This window comes from Gavialis gangeticus, unplaced genomic scaffold (assembly GCF_001723915.1).
Source record: "Gavialis gangeticus isolate Ggan-Ray unplaced genomic scaffold, GavGan_comp1, whole genome shotgun sequence".
Taxonomy (NCBI): domain Eukaryota; kingdom Metazoa; phylum Chordata; order Crocodylia; family Gavialidae; genus Gavialis; species Gavialis gangeticus.
Window position 1 is genome coordinate 3796709 of NW_017729023.1, and position 16956 is coordinate 3813664.

Sequence of the window (16956 nt, forward strand, 5' to 3'; positions counted from 1 at the left end):
ATGAAGATATAAAATGCCCACCCCAGGGGAAGAAAGATTGGGTAAAAGTGGCTGTGGGAAGCACAATGCAGTACTGAAAATGATGTCTCCCAAAAGAATCATTAAATCTCACTGTGGTAGAGACTCCTTGATTAATGAAGACCTAATTGTCTTTCTGAACACTCTGAAACCTCTTGCTTCTACACAATGCAAAGTTTCCCTCTCATTAAGGCTAAGTACAGACAGTCAAAAAACCCAAGGCTGAGTCAATTCAATCTTTACAAGTTAGTCTAAGACTACATAGATTGAACCAATAAGCAAGTGAACAGATATTCACTTTTGATTCCATAAATAATGAGGCCACATGCCTGCAGAGGCCCAGGCCAAAAGTGTCAGGGGTGGGTACTAGAACATACCTCCCTGCTGTGCTGGAGCAGACACCTTGGGCCAAGGCTAGCCTACCCACGCAGCGAAGGTGGAGTTTGCAGGGAAGGTGCAAAGCATCCTGGGATGCTGGGGGACTGTGAATTAACTTGAATCTGGAGGGGATCTGGGACAAAAGTTCAATAAGCCAATTTAATCTAAATCAGTTAAGTCTGCTACTACTTCCCCCCAGGTTTATCTTAAACCGGTTTTGACCATTTTGTAAGTCGTTTACGTGCACTGAACTTTTGTTGTGTTACAGATTTGAACTGGCTTCTGATCACTTATACCAGTTAATGTGTAATTTCTGTCCCTAGCCTACATAACCATTAGAGTTTGGAGACAAACTTACATGACTTCAACATTTTGGCAGTGAGGCCCACTTTGGATCAGCTTCACATCCTGAATCAGTTTTGGAGGGACGAACTTGGAATGAGTGTTTATGCAGTGGCATCGGAGCTCATTTCTACTCTGTGGCAGGGCCATTCCTATAAAATAAGAAAGGAATTGTGGTCAATCTCATTTTCTGCACATATAAATCACCGAAAGTTACTTTTGGTTACAAGGATTTATTATTCTTGGCTTTTTGGTTGTTCAAATTCTGTGCGTGTTCCATAGCCCTTGAAAAATCCTCTTTCCAGAAAGGATAGGGTTGTACTAATCTGTTAAAGTACTATAAATACCCAAAACCAGTAGCTGCTACAAGGAAATGTAAAAATTGATGGTTCTTCCAAGTCATTTTTTAAACATACTCAGAGTTGATCAGCCTCTGTGTCTAGCTACATCATTTTTTTTCTGCATTTACACCAACCATAATAGAGTTGACAATTTTTCTTTGACATTTGAGACATATCCCAACTGTTTATTCTTCCCTTAAGTTGCCTAATTCTTTGAGATGGCATACTCATTCCCATGGCAGCCAATGATGATGCCATAAGCAGGATTATGCTCTCTGAGAGGGAAGGAGTGAGTGCCATAGTTAGAAAACTTAATAAAAATTCAATGCCTTAAGAATTACAGGAAAGTAATCCAGTAAATTTGACATAGAACCATAATCTTCTTCAGGGAGCCAACTGTCTCTCAAAATTTTCTACCAGTTATCAGCAAATGTAATGAAAAGATACTGATTTTTATTTCTGAATAAGCAGAAACTGTTGAAAACAAAGACTCCTTATAAATATTTCAAATAAATTATCCTTTTTAAATTAGCCTAAAACTTTCTGCACTAATGAACATCCCTATGTGCATAGGCATAAGCAATACCTTCTTCATCTGAGTCTTATGAATGGCTCACTTACCTTCAGTCACAGTTACTGAGATCAGGAAGGCAGCCAGGACAGCCAAAAAAACCTTGCAGTTCATGACTGTACAAAAGATTTCTTGCTTTCTTGACTTGAAGTCTTTTGGGTCTAAGGAGCAATGAGCTTTGTTGTCTCCAAAAGCTTCTGATGTCTGAGCTATGCAACCTGTCTTCTTTATATACTCTCTTCTCCCTGGTTGGCATGTGTGATCCACCAACAGGCATTGTGTCATAGGAAATTCTGAAATGTTATCCCGAAACAAGTCATTTAGCTGTTACTAAATTCCCTTCCTAGATGAGTATGTAATTACTTATAATGCAATGAAATACCTTATTAATGACTCTAATACACCGCATGTACAAGAGAATAGCAATCCCTATGCAGTTAGTTCAGTGTTATTTGTGGATTTCTTTAACATTTTTCTCCTAATTTTTCCTAGTGTCTCTCTTTATATCCACTTATTTTCCCATTCTGTTAATTATTAAGATAAATTTGACTCATAACTATTTTTTTTCTTTAGTGAGATATTTTGTTTTAGGTGGAAATGATAGAACTGGGCTTTAAATCCACGGTATTTAAAATATTTAGTTCTATTTTAATGTTTCTTTTTGTGCAAAGTGTTTATGTTGCCTTCTTAAATGCCAGGAGCAAAAGAGTGGATCCACTGAAATCAGTGGCAAAGCTCACACTGATTTCTTTGGGGTCAGGATTTAATACTCTGTCAATGGAGTATGTAATTATGTTGGTATGTCTGGATTTTTTGCTAACCACGAGGGTGCCCAAGAGATCCCAGCATTTTGGAAGTGTTACATTAAGGATCTGTACAGAGAAAAGACTGAAAGAGATGAAAAGCAAGATTATCATTAATTTTACATGCCCAGAATAACACACTGAGGAAAACAATAAGACATTTATCTTTTTTTCTCTCATTCATGTATTTCATTTGCATTAGTCCTAGATATTAACAACAGATAAGAATACAATCCAGAGAGTGGATTTTTTTCCTCTGATGGATTAATTCAGTTACAAGAAATCTTATCTCCCGTGCATGACAGAAATTGTTGCTTTTATAAAGGTAAAGGGGAAAGTTTAAGGGCAGAATGTGCTGGATCAGATACTGATCTGTTGTATGAATACATGTTCATTGTCCCTTTACATGTAAGGGTAAGTGGCTGGAACTTTTATGGAATTCAAGTGAGAAAAGAAATGGGTGCACTTTACTATAGTTAGGGGTAGAGTCTTTATCACTTATTAGAATCTTGCTCCATAGAATCACTCATACATTAGCATTGAAACCCAACAAACCAACTGCTAAAAGCATTGTACTACTTGTTAAAATGAAAATTGTACAAGCATAATTTTTTTTTGCCAGGTTTTAGAATCAATCTACTTTGGCTTATGCTGCCCATCTGGGTGCATACAGGATAGGGCATATTTCCATATGTAGTGGTGTGCATTTGTTGCAGCAGCCTTTCCTAGCTTATCAGAAGTCTTGATCAGTGGGCACAGGATTTCACTTTTGGAGCTAAAAGGAAAAAATGAGGTTGTGGAATCTTGACAAGCTGGTTTTTTTCATACTTTCCTAGCCCCTGTGGCTATAGGGAAAAGTTTGGGATCACAATTTCAAGGGGCTCAAATACCAGAGGTATATAGAAATCTCCCCAAATTAAGGAAGACATTGTTGCATCCCTGAAGATACAGACAGGCCAGGCTTATAGAAGAGAAAGGGAGAATGAGGCACCTTGGTTACAACACCCAGAGGTCCTACTTAGTGGAAGTATTTTGGTTTTCAGACACAGTATTTTGATTTTTCCTGGTTCTCCTTATTTGAAATATTCCCAGGAGGCTAACACCCTATTTTCTAACCATTTCCAAGAAGCATCATAATCCATCCTGTCTTTTACTCCTCTATCAAATCTAAATTGCGGATATGTTAAAGCAATCTTAGTACCCTGCAGTCTGCAATGAAGTACAGACAACTCTCTCTGAGTTAGTATGGGTCCTGGAAGCAGTGTTGCTTTGGTATAGGGTTCCACAGGGACTAACTTATCCTGACATATTAAATTAACAATAGCAGACTTTGATGCTGTAGTTGCTAGATTCCTTCTCACATTGGAGCTGGTTGAGTTTAAGCTAACATGGGCATCTCTCCATTATCTTAGAGCAGTGGTGCCCCAGCATTTCAGCCTGTGAGTAAAATAAGCAGTAACAGGTCCATCCATGAGCCAGATCCAGTCTGAGGTTTGATCCATTAAGTGGCGGTGGCCCAGCAAGGGCCCAATGTCCCCCATGTGGATATGGCCTGGCTGCACCCAATGTAGCCATGTGGAAAAGGCTGGGCCAACACAGCCTCACAGAGACAGACTGCCCAGAACCTGTTCCCATGCAACACTACCTGGCCTGGAAGTTTCTGTGTAGCTGGATTGGGTGCAGCTTCATCCAGTTGCATGAAAACAGGGCCCAATCTCTGCACACAGGGCCAGCCCAGCCAGGGTCCAATCCAGCCCCATGGAGTCCTGGAAATATGGCAGTGGGAAAGCTGTGGCAGCTCAGGCGACTGGTAGGGGAGGGCACTGGGGGGGGGGGCATATGCCCCCCCTGAGATTGGCCCCTGACTCTGCACTGCTCAGGATGGGGCAGTTTTTTTGCCACACGGGCTGGTGGCGGGTTGGGGTGGGCACTAAGCCACAGCACAGAAGTGTAGGAGTGGATATGGGGCTTTTGGCCCGCCCCCCAGGCCTGCCCACAAATTGTGCCCCCCAGACTCAGGAGGCACTAGTCACCCCTGCATGGCAGTACCAATTGCCACCACTCCCCAGCTGCCACATTTCCAGACCCATTGGAAGACCCATGGGATGAATTACATGCTCTGTGGGCTGGGGGGTCAGCACCCTTCTCCTAGAGTCTAGGATAGACTTTGGAATCACCTATGCAGAAGAGCTAAGAATTTTGCCCAACTGTTAGGTATGTCTACTGAAGAAAATGTAGTGCTATGTAGAAAAACCTGGAAAAAATATAGCCCTGTCAGTGGGGCTACCTGCCTGAGCTAATTATCCAATATAATATCCCCAGTGAAGTATTGTATGCTGTGCTGCCTTCTTTATCACAGCTACCTTGTATATCTCCATATGGCACTTCATTGTGCTGTATAGAAGCCCCTATAAATTGAGATGTTTATGCAGCAAACTCAGCAGCTGGACCGATATTTAAGCCCCTTGTTTAAATAGGGTTCAGAGTGAGGTGGAGCTGAAAGGAGAGTCACTAGGGTGTTTGCCCAGAAACTCTCTCTCACCTTCCTTCACTGTAAGTTTAGCAGGGAAAAGGGAACCTTTTTGGACCAAGGAGCAGTGAACCAGTTTAGGGGGGAGTTTGCTAGGGAAGGTCTGCTTGGAAAGAGGGGCAGGAAGAGAGAGGCATCTGATTAAGAGACCCAGAGAAATGGCTGCAGAACATCACAATGCCAGAGCCACTGTCACTTCCAGCTCATCCTCTGCTTGTACCTGTCAGGTGTCTGTCCAGGCAGGACTGCTTACTGTTGAGGTTTCCACCCAGGTCCTGGTTTGGCACTGTGGAGATTGTGCCTTGCAGGTTATTTCCAGTGACAGCCAGGTGGGGGAGTACCTGTGATGTGAGTGGTGCCTCCTGGTGGTGTGCCTCTGGGAGCAAGCAAGAGAGCTACAGGAGGAGGTGGCAAAGCTCCAAAGAATTCTCTGCCATGAGGACTTCATAAATTTAATGCTAGAGGAGACCTCTAGGACTGTCAAGAAGAACTGCCAGAGGCAGTGCTAGAGAAGGAAGAGGACATGGACTCCCAAGAAGGTGGAAACTGGAAACTTGTGATCTCTGGCAGCAAGCAGAAGTCTTCATTTTGACCTGCAGCAGTTTGCCTGGAAAACAGATGGAGCCCTTACAGTGAAGGAGAAGGAAAATGTTCCATTGGTGGAAGAGGCCAAGCCAAGCATCCCCAAGTCTGAGAGGATCAAGGTCACTGCCACCTAGAGGCAGCAGTGAGTTGGCGGTGATTGGATACTCCATTCTGAGGGGGACGAAGGTATCCATCTGTTGTCTCAGGAGGTCTGATGCTTGCCCAGAGCCCAGATCCAAGATGTCACAGGGGGATTACTGAGATTTATCTGACCCTCTGACTACTACCCTATGCTGCTTATCCTTGCAGGCACAAATGATGCTGCTAGAGATGACTTTGAACAGATCAAAAGTGACTACAGGGCTCTGGGTGCAAGAGTGAGAGAGATGGGGGTCCAATAGCATTCTCAATCCTTCTGGTCAAGGAGAAGGACCTGCATGGGAGCAGACACATTCTGCAGATCAATGCATCACCAACAGGGCTTTGGCTTCTTCAGCCATGGGATGTTGTTCCAAGAAGGATTGCTAGGAAGAGATGGGATCCACCCAATAAAGAAAGGAAAGAGAACCTTCACAGCCAGGTTCACTAAACTAGTCAGGAGGGTGTGACCCCCACCACCCCCTCGCACTGGCTTACCACAGCACTGCAGCCCAGATGTCCAGGCTGTAATTAAGTTGGCCATCACCAAGCAGCTGAAGAGCACACTTCTGGCTGGCATGGAGGCCAGAGGTATAAAATAGCACGTGTAAACGCACCCTGTTCGTTGTTACTGTTTGCCATACTAGATCATACCTCTAAATTAAGCTTTATAGCACAGGACTATAATTTGTTCTTTCAAGTACCTAAGATATTGTAGAAAATTGTATAAAACAATAGCAATGCGTTGATGTTTGAATCTTGCAGGAAAAACTAGGAGGGCACCAAGAAAGACTGGAAAAACCCTGAAAAAATTGGCATCAACATTTTTCTTATAAGTAGCACAAGCAGTGTCATTAGCCTGAAGACTGATCCGCTGGCTCTCCTCCTCCCTCTTCTAGGAACTTCTGCTTGCAGGCCACTCATGTGTGCTGGTCATGTTACAGGCAGGCTTTGCATCATGCGTTGCTGTTTCCTCTTTTTGGAGTAAACTCATTTCCTACACTGTTGCACATCCAGGGGAAAAACCCAAGAACATATGAATGCACACGTTGCTCTACCAATACTCAGGTATGCCAGAGCTGACCCAGAATTAATGTTGCATTTCACTTTCACAGCTGAAAATATCTGAGTCAGCAATAAACGTTTTTATTTTCTTTGTCACTGTTTTTATTAATTTGTTAATGTTTTAAAAACTTTTTCACAGCACAGTCAAGTCTGATGTTGGGGACATTATTAAAAGTGTTTCTGAATTTTGAATATTTATCATTTACTTTATTATTTATAATATCTCTGAGATCACTTCTACACATGCTTCCTGTTGGGAGCAACTTTGTTCCCCTGAGCACTACCAGGAGTGACCAGGAATAATGGTCACAAGCTGGCAGAGGGTAGATTTAGGCTAGATATCAGGAGGCGCTACTTCACGGTCAGGACGGCTAGGATCTGGAACCAACTTCCAAGAGAAGTGGTGCTGGCTCCTACCCTGGGGGTCTTTAAGAGGAGGCTGGATGTACACCTTATTGGGGTCGTTTGACCCCAGTACTCTTTCCTGCCATGGCAGGGGGTCGGACTCGATGATCTGCTCGGGTCCCTTCCGACCCTAGAAACTATGAAACTATAAGGAATAATTTGGTACAGGGCTGCTCCTACACTACATTGGCCCCCTGCAACGGCCAGGGGGAGCTCTCCCAGAGTGCCAAAGTAGGGCTGGCAGTGACCACAGAGGAGGTCCCAATATGTACAGGGCCCAGAGGTGCCGCTGTACAGCTCTCCCAGTACCATATACATGGGGACAAGCCCTGTGTCCAGCATAGTGTCTGCACACTATGGGGTTGGATAGGAATTGTCTGACCTATGTAGCAGCACCTAGCCAGCCACAGGCTGCTCAGGAATTTCCTGCTCAGCCAGGGGAAGGCTTAGAGCTGCCGCAGAAGCAGGACAGCTCCTGGCCAGCCCCTGGCTGGGTGGCAAAGCAGAGAGCTCTCCATCCTTGCACTGCTCGTCTCCTGGCCCCTGTGTGGAGCCAGGCAGCAACTGGATGGGGTGGGGAGGGGAGAGGCCAGAGAGCTACCCCATCCCATGCTACTCGGCTCCTGTCTCCTAAGGGAGCAGTGCTAGGACCGAGTGAGTTCCTTATCTCCTTTGGCCCCCTGGTTTTGGGGCTGACCAACTGCATCTACACATGTACCACTGCACTGTATCTACTGTGCAGTTAGTTTACTACCTGCATTGACAAGTAGCAGCTACCTGCGCAGTAGACTTATTTGCTGTGCAGTGAATGGTGTGTATTTGTAGACAGTGATGATTTACTGTGCAGTAGATTAGTCTACTGCGCAATAACACATCTCATGTAGGCACACCCAAAGAGTGGGATTGGCCTAATGGAAAGAAAGAAATAGATTAGCTGATTTTCTACAGTGGTTATGGCCCCATTCTTCTATAAATGGATTTTATATGATAAAGTGAATGTGGGAAAGTATGTAAGAGTGTAAAAGGGGGTAGAGGAATAGTAAAGACATGGGATAAATAGGGAGTAGAAAGCAAGCAAGTGAACAATACAGGAAGCACAGTTAAAATGATTTGAGAATAAGGAACTGGAGAAGTGAATGGAGTTGGAATGGGTAGTGCTGTGATGTGGAATAGTTAGTTCCTAAGAGTGTGTCTACACATTTCACTATGGTGATGTTGATGCTGCACTGTGATTTAATACTTCCTTTTGAAAGTACTAAATCATGGCGCAGTAACAGCCCGTAAAGTGCCGCATACACGGTGCACAGTTATTTTTAGCAGCTACTTCACCATAGCTGAAAGAGTAGTAACAAAAGGTAGCTATAAAAAATAGAAATCAAGACCAGAAAGAGTTTATGCACAGCAAGGACCTGGAGAAGGTGCTGTAAGGCAGAAGTAAAGTTTTGAAGGTACTTGGGGTTACATCACAACTTGGTTAAAGTCAGTCATTTCTCACTTGCACTACTTGTACCTAGAACCTTTGTGATCACTTGCCTGGTTGACTGTTGTAGATGAAACGAAACTGTCCCACATAATCGAAGGAAATGAACTTACTGCTCTCAAATGACATAGTGTTTGGAGGGTCAGGTGGCAAGTGACATGGTTCAGAATTGAAATGGCTACTAGGGGTGTGTGAAGCTTCAGTACCTGATTCAATTTGGCAGAGATTCAGTCCAATTCGGTGTCTGAATTTCTGAATCTGAATCAAATCAGAGGACCCTTTAATCTCTCCAAATCGAATCAGAGCCCTCCAAATTGATTTGGAGAGATTCAGAAAGATTCGATGATTCAGATGTAGACACAACTTTAAATTTTTTTCTACATACCTGTAGGTAGCAGGCAGCTCATGAATGCTATGATGCTGGGGCACATGGAGTGCCTCACAGGAACATGTGGGCCTCCCCCATGTGCTCAGCAGCGAACCCAGAAGTGGACCAGAAGTACTTCTGATCCACTTCTGGTCCCTCTGGGGGAGCACACAGGGCCCCCCCTATGCCCCACTCTGGCTCGATGACTGGTGCCTCCTGGGTCTGGGGAGACACCCAGGGTCCCCCTGCAGCTGATTGCTGAAGCTGAAGGGGCACGGGGGGACCCACTGGCGCACTCCCCGAGGGACCAGGAAGTGGACTGGAAGTACTTCAGAGATTTGGCCACTGAATCAGGCCAAATCTCTGCTGAATCAAATCAGGGACTGAAGCTTTGCACAGCCCTAGTAGCCATTTCAATTCTGAACCATGTGACTTGCCACCTGACCCTCCAAACATTACTTCATTTGAGAACAGTAAGTTCATTTCCTTCGATTATCCACTTCCTTGTTTGCTGCCGGGCACATGTGGGGTGGGGGGGAGCACACTCTTGTGGAATGCTTCATCCGCCCCAGCATTGCAGCATTCATGAGCCAAGCCTAGTACCTCAAAGTATGTAGAAAGAACATTTAAAGCTGTGTCTATGGCCAAATCACTGATTCAATGAATCAGCATTGAATCTTGAGATTAGGATTCAGCCAAATTGAATAAGGGACAGTGATCCAAATCAATTAATCGAATTATAGTCCCTGATTTGGGCTGAATCTGAATCCAAATCAAATAGGGCTTGCTTCGCACACCCCTAATGGCTACACACTGTAAGCAGCTACAAAATCAAGATTTTTTTATTTAATTCCTTTTTTATTTAATTCTATCTTATCAGGAAGTGCTTTCACTTCTCTCTCTCCTGTTGAAGTTTTGCATTAAAATATATATGTATTTGGAAAGTCAAACAGATGTGTATGTGCCTCAAATGATGAATATCTGATTTAAAATATCTGGGGAACAGCTAGTGTGGGAATCCCCCAAATTCATATCTCCTTTACCTTTGACATCATTGTTCATGACTTAGTTTGAGACCTGTGTGTTTGTAATTTGTGCAGGCTGCCAAGTCTATTCATTGCAGATTTTATTTCTCTTTATTACAGAATTTATGCATGGGGCCAGAAAATCTATTCAAAATCCATGCCATCAAAATCATGACTGCCCCATGGTAACATTAAAAAATAATTGCTCCAATTGTTGATGGGCCAAAATTGGAACGAAATATCTGCTTTGTGTCATTCTCTTATACATTGCCCAGCGCAGTGGGTCTGGATCGCTGATTGCCATTTTTTGCTCTGATGTTGGATGGTGTAAATGAGGAGAAACTCTGTTAAATCTAAAAAATTATTTTAAGAGTAGATCAGACCCTAAGATCAAGAACAATATGATGTAAGAGCCAATACTAAGCACAACAACCTGCAAGAGGCATATTTGTGTGGAATCATTGTGTATGCATTTAGGAGACTTTTTTTTAATGAAGTGTTTTTGATATTTATGGAGTCAGTTTCATTAACAAAGTCTGTTGTGTTGAAGGGGTGGGAGGGAATATCAAGGCCCCCATGGTGAGGGAGGGAGTGGGGTAGAGACAGAGGAGAGGCTGGGGTGAATGGAGCCCCAGGGCCGGGCCGGGTTGCGGGACATTTGGAATCTGGGCAGCTTGTCCAGGGGCACAGGGAGGGGGCTCCTGCTGCTGCATGCACACCTGGAGTAGGCACAGGGGGCATGTGCCTCCCCAATCTGTGTGTGGCGCGGAGGCTGCTGCCACTGCATACTGGGTTCTGCTCCTGCTGCTGGTGCCCTGGCAGCTGCATGACGCCACTTGCTTCCTGCATGCTGTCAGTGCTGCCTGCCTGCTGGTGGGAGGCACAAGGCATTTCATGGCTGCTAGGGACTGGCAGCGGGGACAGAGCCTAGTGCGCAGTGGCAGCTGCCTCCACACTATGCACAGATTTGGGTGGGGGGGCAGCACGTACCCCCTGTGCTTGCCCTGGAAGCATGTGCAGTGGCAGGAGCCACCCAGGCACGGAGCATCCCACAACTCGCCCTGGGGCCCTATTCACCCCTCCCCCCCGTGGGGGCCTCAATCTGCCCCCCTACACCCCTTCCCTCCCCTCCCCGCACCCTGTCCCCTTCCACACATTTACCTGCTGGGTGCGGGATGGCACAGGCTGGGATGAGTTCCTAGCCACCTGCAAGCTCCAGCTGCTCATCTGTGTGCACACCCCTCCACCACTGCTGCAGCCATCCAGAGCCTGCAACCGGGCTGCGTACATTGGAGGCGGGGCCGGGCAAGCCTCATTAGCCCTGGCCTTCCACTGCCTGTGGCCCCATTCCTCTATAAATGGATTTTATGCAAAAAAACAAAGGTGGGAAAGTATCTAAGGGTGAAAAAGGGTAGAGGAAAGGGTAGAGAAAGAGTCAAGGAATATAGTAGTGCACTATACTGGGGGAGCTCATTGCTACAATGAAGTAGCTGCTGGTCACGTGTAGACAACTGTGGATGCTATGGCATTGTAGCATGTTGCTACGGCTACATAGTGTTACATGTAGACTCACCGTAAGAGTAGTAACAAAAGGTAGCTACAAGAAATAAAACTCAAGGCCAGAAAGAGTATATGCACAGCATGGACCTGGAAAAGATGCTGTTAGGCAGAAAGAAAATTTTGAAGGTACTTCGGACTACATCACAACTTGGTTAAAGTCAGTCATTTCTCACTTGCACGGCTTGTACCTAGAACCTTTGTGATCATTTGCCTCATTTCCTTTTATAAGTGAAACTAAACGTGCCACATCCTCAAAGGAAATGCACTCACTGCTCTTAAATGAAGTAATGTTTGGAGTGTCAGGTGGCAAGTCACATGGTTCAGAATTGAAATGGCTGCACATTCTAAGCAGCTGCAAAATCAAGATTTAAAAAAAAATTTAACTTACACATCTAATACATGGAAAACGGAACTTTTTAATAGTTGAAACTTCAAAAGAAATCTTACAAAAGGTGGATGTTTGGACATAATTCTAGGCATGGGTGGATCCAGGAGGCATGCAGTGGTATGGCGGTATGCCTCCTTCCACAATTCAGCTCACCTGCTGCAGTTCCCCATAGGCATGGACACGTGAATCTTCTGTGGAATCTGGACTACACAGTAGGAGCAGGAGCCAGGCACTTAAAATATGTGTAAAGCAAGTAAGAAGTGTCCCCCACCCCCACACTTTACCTTCCCACACACTACTTCCTTCTTTTAAATGTTCCGCACCATTTTTCCTCGTCTCTCAATTTCCCCCTCCACCTCTCTACTAACACCTTTGGGCTCAGAAAGGGGACACCTGCCCACTGCCACCACTGGGACCTGGATACGGGGGGAGTGCTGGACCTGCTTTTGTCCTGTTCCAGCTGGAGGTGCAGGGAGTGGGTGGACAGAGAACTTCACTCAGCTGAGGTCAGCTGTAGTGGTGTGAGTGGGTGGCATTCCCCTCCCTACCCTGTCCTCCTGCATGTTCCCTGCCAACCCAGGAACAGGTGCATGGAGGAGGACCTGCCTGTAGCTGCTGCTGTCCCCAGTCAAGAGTGCCTGTCCATGCAGCTGCTCCCAATGACCCCAGCTGACTCTTGAGTGGTTGGGACCAGTAATCTTGGTGAAATTCATCTCTTCCCTATGTAGACCCTTGCTGTTCTCACCTAAGCCTTACTACAGGGTGATAAATGCCCTATGATATGAAATGATTTCTAGCATTTCCATAGACATCCTCCTTTTCAGACACCTACTGAGTTGTTGCTAGGCAAGTTAATTTTTCTTTACATACAGTACATTTCTCAACCATTCCCCCAGCACTTCTAGAATTCTCTTTTCCTGCCTCCTGGAGAGGAGAATGTCTAATACAGTGGTTCTCAAATATTTAGATTGGAGGGACCCATTATTTCATTCAAGACACTCTTCATTTGACTCGAGGGGCCCCTTGCTGGACTCAAAGCACCCCTCCATAACCTTTGTGAATTAAGCAGCACCCCATTTCAAAACTAAATTTACTACAGTGCCTACATCCTTGCAGAGGGGCAGCATCCAATCAGAGAGGAGCCTGAATCTGAGCCTGAGCCTGTACTTACTTCTTCAGCTCCACTTTATCGGCTTACACCTTGTGGCACTTTTCAGAAGATCTCATGGAACCCCAAGGTGTCATGGCACTCTAGTTGAGAGTCACTGGTTTAAGAAATGGATGGATAAAGATAGCTGACCAGACATGAGGCTTGGCTAACAGAAGCACTGAAGTATATTTGTAATGGAAAAAATATAGACTCAGCAAGTGTGAATAGCAGCATTTGTTACCTAGGAAGAACTCCAGATGAGAGCATGCAGAACAGAACTGCAATCTTTAGTCAGTTCTAGCAAACACTTGATTACCAGAACCCAAGGGCACAAATCCCATTGAGTATCTTTCATTCACAGTCCAGTCAGAGCCACCAAGAGAAATTCTGGGTGGTTTCCTCGCATAAAATCCAGAATAGCAGATCAGGTAACCTGGGAACATGTCTACGTGAGACACTGTACTGTTCAATAAACTAATCTGTGCAGTAAAGCATCACCATCTTTATGTGTGCAGCATTTACTTTACACTAAATTAGTCTACTGTACAATTAGCTACTGCCTGTAGGTACAGGTAGTAGATTAACTGCACAGTTGGTGCATCAACACAAGATGCTACATCAATGTAGCAGTGATCTATGTCACCGTAGCTTGTTGCTCTAGTGACATAGGGTCTGCAGGCGTAAACCGTGATGCCAACGCTACTGTGCAGTAGCAACAAGCTACTGCACAGTAGCATTGGAAAAGACTCATACAGTGTCAGGACTGCTCAGTAACATCAGTAACAACTGCGCAGTACAGTGCAGGTGTAGACATGCCCAGTAGCTACTGCATAGTAGCACACATGTAGATGCTGAACAGGAGCAAATCTGGTCCTGGTCAGCCACCAGCAGGGAGCCAGCTTCCTGCCTGGGCCAGAGACACATGGCTGGGAGTTTCTCCTGGGGCCCCAACTAGTCAGAGGGAGAGACTGCCCACCTCATAGCAGTGCAGGCCAATGCTGAGATGCATATGCAGTTTGCCTGTGGCAGCTGTCTAATCCCCACATATATGAGGCCATGGTGACATGCATGTGGGAGCACGGCCACCAGTGGTCAGGATGGCAGTGCTGCAGAAAGGGCAAAATCCTGCAGGGCCATCACAGACCACAACCAGCAGTCTGGGGCTGCCTGCAGAGCCATGTCCTTTATGTGGCAGCTGGACTACATCCTGGCTGTGAGGAACCCTGGACATTGCTGCCATGTCTATTTCAGCACAGGCAGCCAGCCACAGCCACAGCTGGGGTCTCCAGGGGAAGTCCTCTTAGGGTATCAGGTGCAGGTTCCAGCATGTTTCCCACCCCTGACCTCATCTGGCAGCTCATGGAGCCCAGGTCAACACCTACTTCACCAACCCTGGGCATGCAGCCCCAGTGGGGAGGATGGGCCAGGGATGGTGCTGGCTGTGGTCAGCTCCAGCTCCTCTCCAGAGAAGTCACAGCCCAGGCAGCCAGGTACCTTGCCTCCATGCCTGGAGACACTGCAGGGCACCTCACCACTGGTACAGACTGAGTCAGACCACTAAGACTGGCTATCATGCCCATCAGGTAAGCTCCACACAGGGAGGAAGGCCAGGGGGTGGAAAGGGGGCACTTTGGCCACCTTTGCCTGTGCCAGCTCACCTGCCTGCCCCAGGGCTACAAGCTTGGAGCCAGAGGCCCTGCATGGGGGGTGGGGGGAGGGGTCTTCTCTTCCCTCCCTCTCCCTCCCCCTTGCTTTCCACCCTGCCTGAGCAAGTTCCTCTCTACCCCTGGAGTTCCCCTCCACAACACACAGGTAGGTCAGAGGCAGTCCACAACTTTATTAAGCAGCCAGTACCCTCCCAGCTAGGCATCCAGGGTCCTGTCACATGCAGAGAAACTCATTTATGGCAACATCAATTTCCTCCTCAGCTGTGGGGGTCAGGCAGTCATAGCATAGGCAGAGATACTCTTCCAGGTGGTAGTGAACATTGCGGGGAAGCACAGGCTTGCCTGGGGTGCTATGAAAACTCAGAGCCCTGCACCCAGGGCACCATGGCCATTAAAAGCAGCAGGTTGTCATGAGTTAGGCACCTTTCAGTGTGCTCACACAGGTCATCATAGTGCACCTGGGGGACTCTCAGCAGGGGCATGCTTGGGGCAGAGGCCATGCACGATGTGGTCCCTGGCCCAGGCTGCCTGTTGGGAAAGTGCTGCTGGGGGAAGGGTAGGGGCATCACCAGCTCCACACCCCAGTTGGGCAGAACCTCCTTACCCCTCCCCAACCCTGGGCAGTGTGGGCCTGGTACCACAGGAGCAAACTGCCTAGCCTCTAAGAGGAGAAGGAGGGGAGCTGGTCTAGAGCTGCCGTGGCGGCTGCCAGCAGGAGCCTGCTCTGGCCTGGGCCTGGGTAGCGAACCAGGAAAGCAGGCTGCCTGCAGCAAGTGCCAAGTGAGCTGCCTGCCCCCATGGAGAGAGCAAGGACAGAGGGCTCAGCCAGCAGCTGCCCATGGCAGGGCCCACCCAGCCAACTTATCATGGTCCCTGAGTACCTATTCATGCACAACCCCTGATCTGAGGCTGGGTGGTGCATAGCCCTTCAGTACAGTGCATTTTATCCCTGAAATGTTGAAAACTTCCACAAAGACACTCTCTTTTCTGGCTCTGAAAATCCTTCACGTGGGGGAGAAGCACCAGCGGCTGCCAGGGATGCATGTCCAAGGATGCTGCCACTACTGGCCAGCACTCTCTGCATGCACTGCCTCTGCCACCAGAGCACTCAAGATCACACCCTCCTGCTAGACCAGCTGGTCACCATGGCAGAGGAGTGGCTGGTGGACTCATGGGCTTGGCACATCCAGGACATGGAGCTTGACCAGGAGAGGGACCGGGAGGACCACGCTTTCTGGGACAGGCTCCTTGCCTTTGAGGAGAGGCACATTGCCCTCCTTGAGTGGATACTGGATACCCAGGAGCATCAGGCCACTGTGGTGGCCCGAGTACTGCAGGACATGGAGGAAGACCATCGGGTGATGGACACCATCCTGGCCCTGGTGGTCACCTGCCACCCATGGCCCAGCCCCTGATCCTGGCCATCTGCCCCCTGGCAACTACCTGTGGCCCAGCCCTTGGCCCCACCTGCTCCCTGGCAGCCACACACAGCCCAGGCCAAAGCCCCGCAGTGGGTTTGGGACAAGGGGTAGCACCACCTGCAATGAACAGAGGCCCTGCCCCTGCTGCTGAGTCAGGTTCCCCAGTGGCTGGGGTCCCCTTCCTGGGCCACCACCTGCCACTGAGTGGGAGCTGCCCACAGCAGGACCAGCATTGCATGTGGGCCCTGCTGGACCCAGCCCCATGGTAAAGGAGGAGCAGCAGGCTATGTAGCCTAAACAGCAGCTGTTCTAGTCCCTGGCCAAGCCCCCCAGCCCACTGGCCTCACCATGATGTCTGCACCTATGGCGGTGTGGCCAGAGGCCAGAGTGACAGGTGCCTCTCCCCAGGATCCCCACTGTTCCCTCTCCAGGAGGGCCACACGGTACATAGTTGCACTGGGAAGAGGGTGCTTTATTGCTGGTGGGTACTAGGGTTAGGGGCAGGGTCTGTTTTTGGGGAAGGAGGGTAGGAGGGAGTCTGTTGTTGGTGGGGGAATACAAAAACTGTTGCTTGAAACTGTTTGTAGTGTGCATGGTCTCGGGGTTGCCCTGTGGGCCTGGGGTCCATGGATGGCCCTCAGGTGCCATACTGTGGGGGGAAGTGGGGAGGAGGAGGTGCTCCATGACTGTCTTGTGGACATGGTGCCCTGTCTGCCACTGGG

At 47.5% G+C, this 16956-nt stretch overlaps 1 protein-coding gene across 2 annotated transcripts in view; it reads right to left on the reverse strand.

The window, feature by feature from the left end:
- Positions 1–16956, reverse strand: part of LOC109297134 (interleukin-8-like) — a 30127-nt gene that overhangs the window by 7068 nt on the left and 6103 nt on the right. Inside the window, exons 1-2 of one of the 2 annotated variants that reach the window (XM_019516749.1) lie at positions 1701–1853; positions 755–890 (exon numbers count right to left, since the gene is read on the reverse strand). The exons of the other annotated variant lie outside the window; for it this stretch is intronic. Coding sequence (XP_019372294.1) covers positions 755–890; positions 1701–1764 — 200 coding nt within the window. The 5' untranslated portion in view covers positions 1765–1853. Of the gene's footprint in view, positions 1–754; positions 891–1700; positions 1854–16956 lie in introns of those variants that run through there. 2 annotated transcript variants of the gene reach the window in all.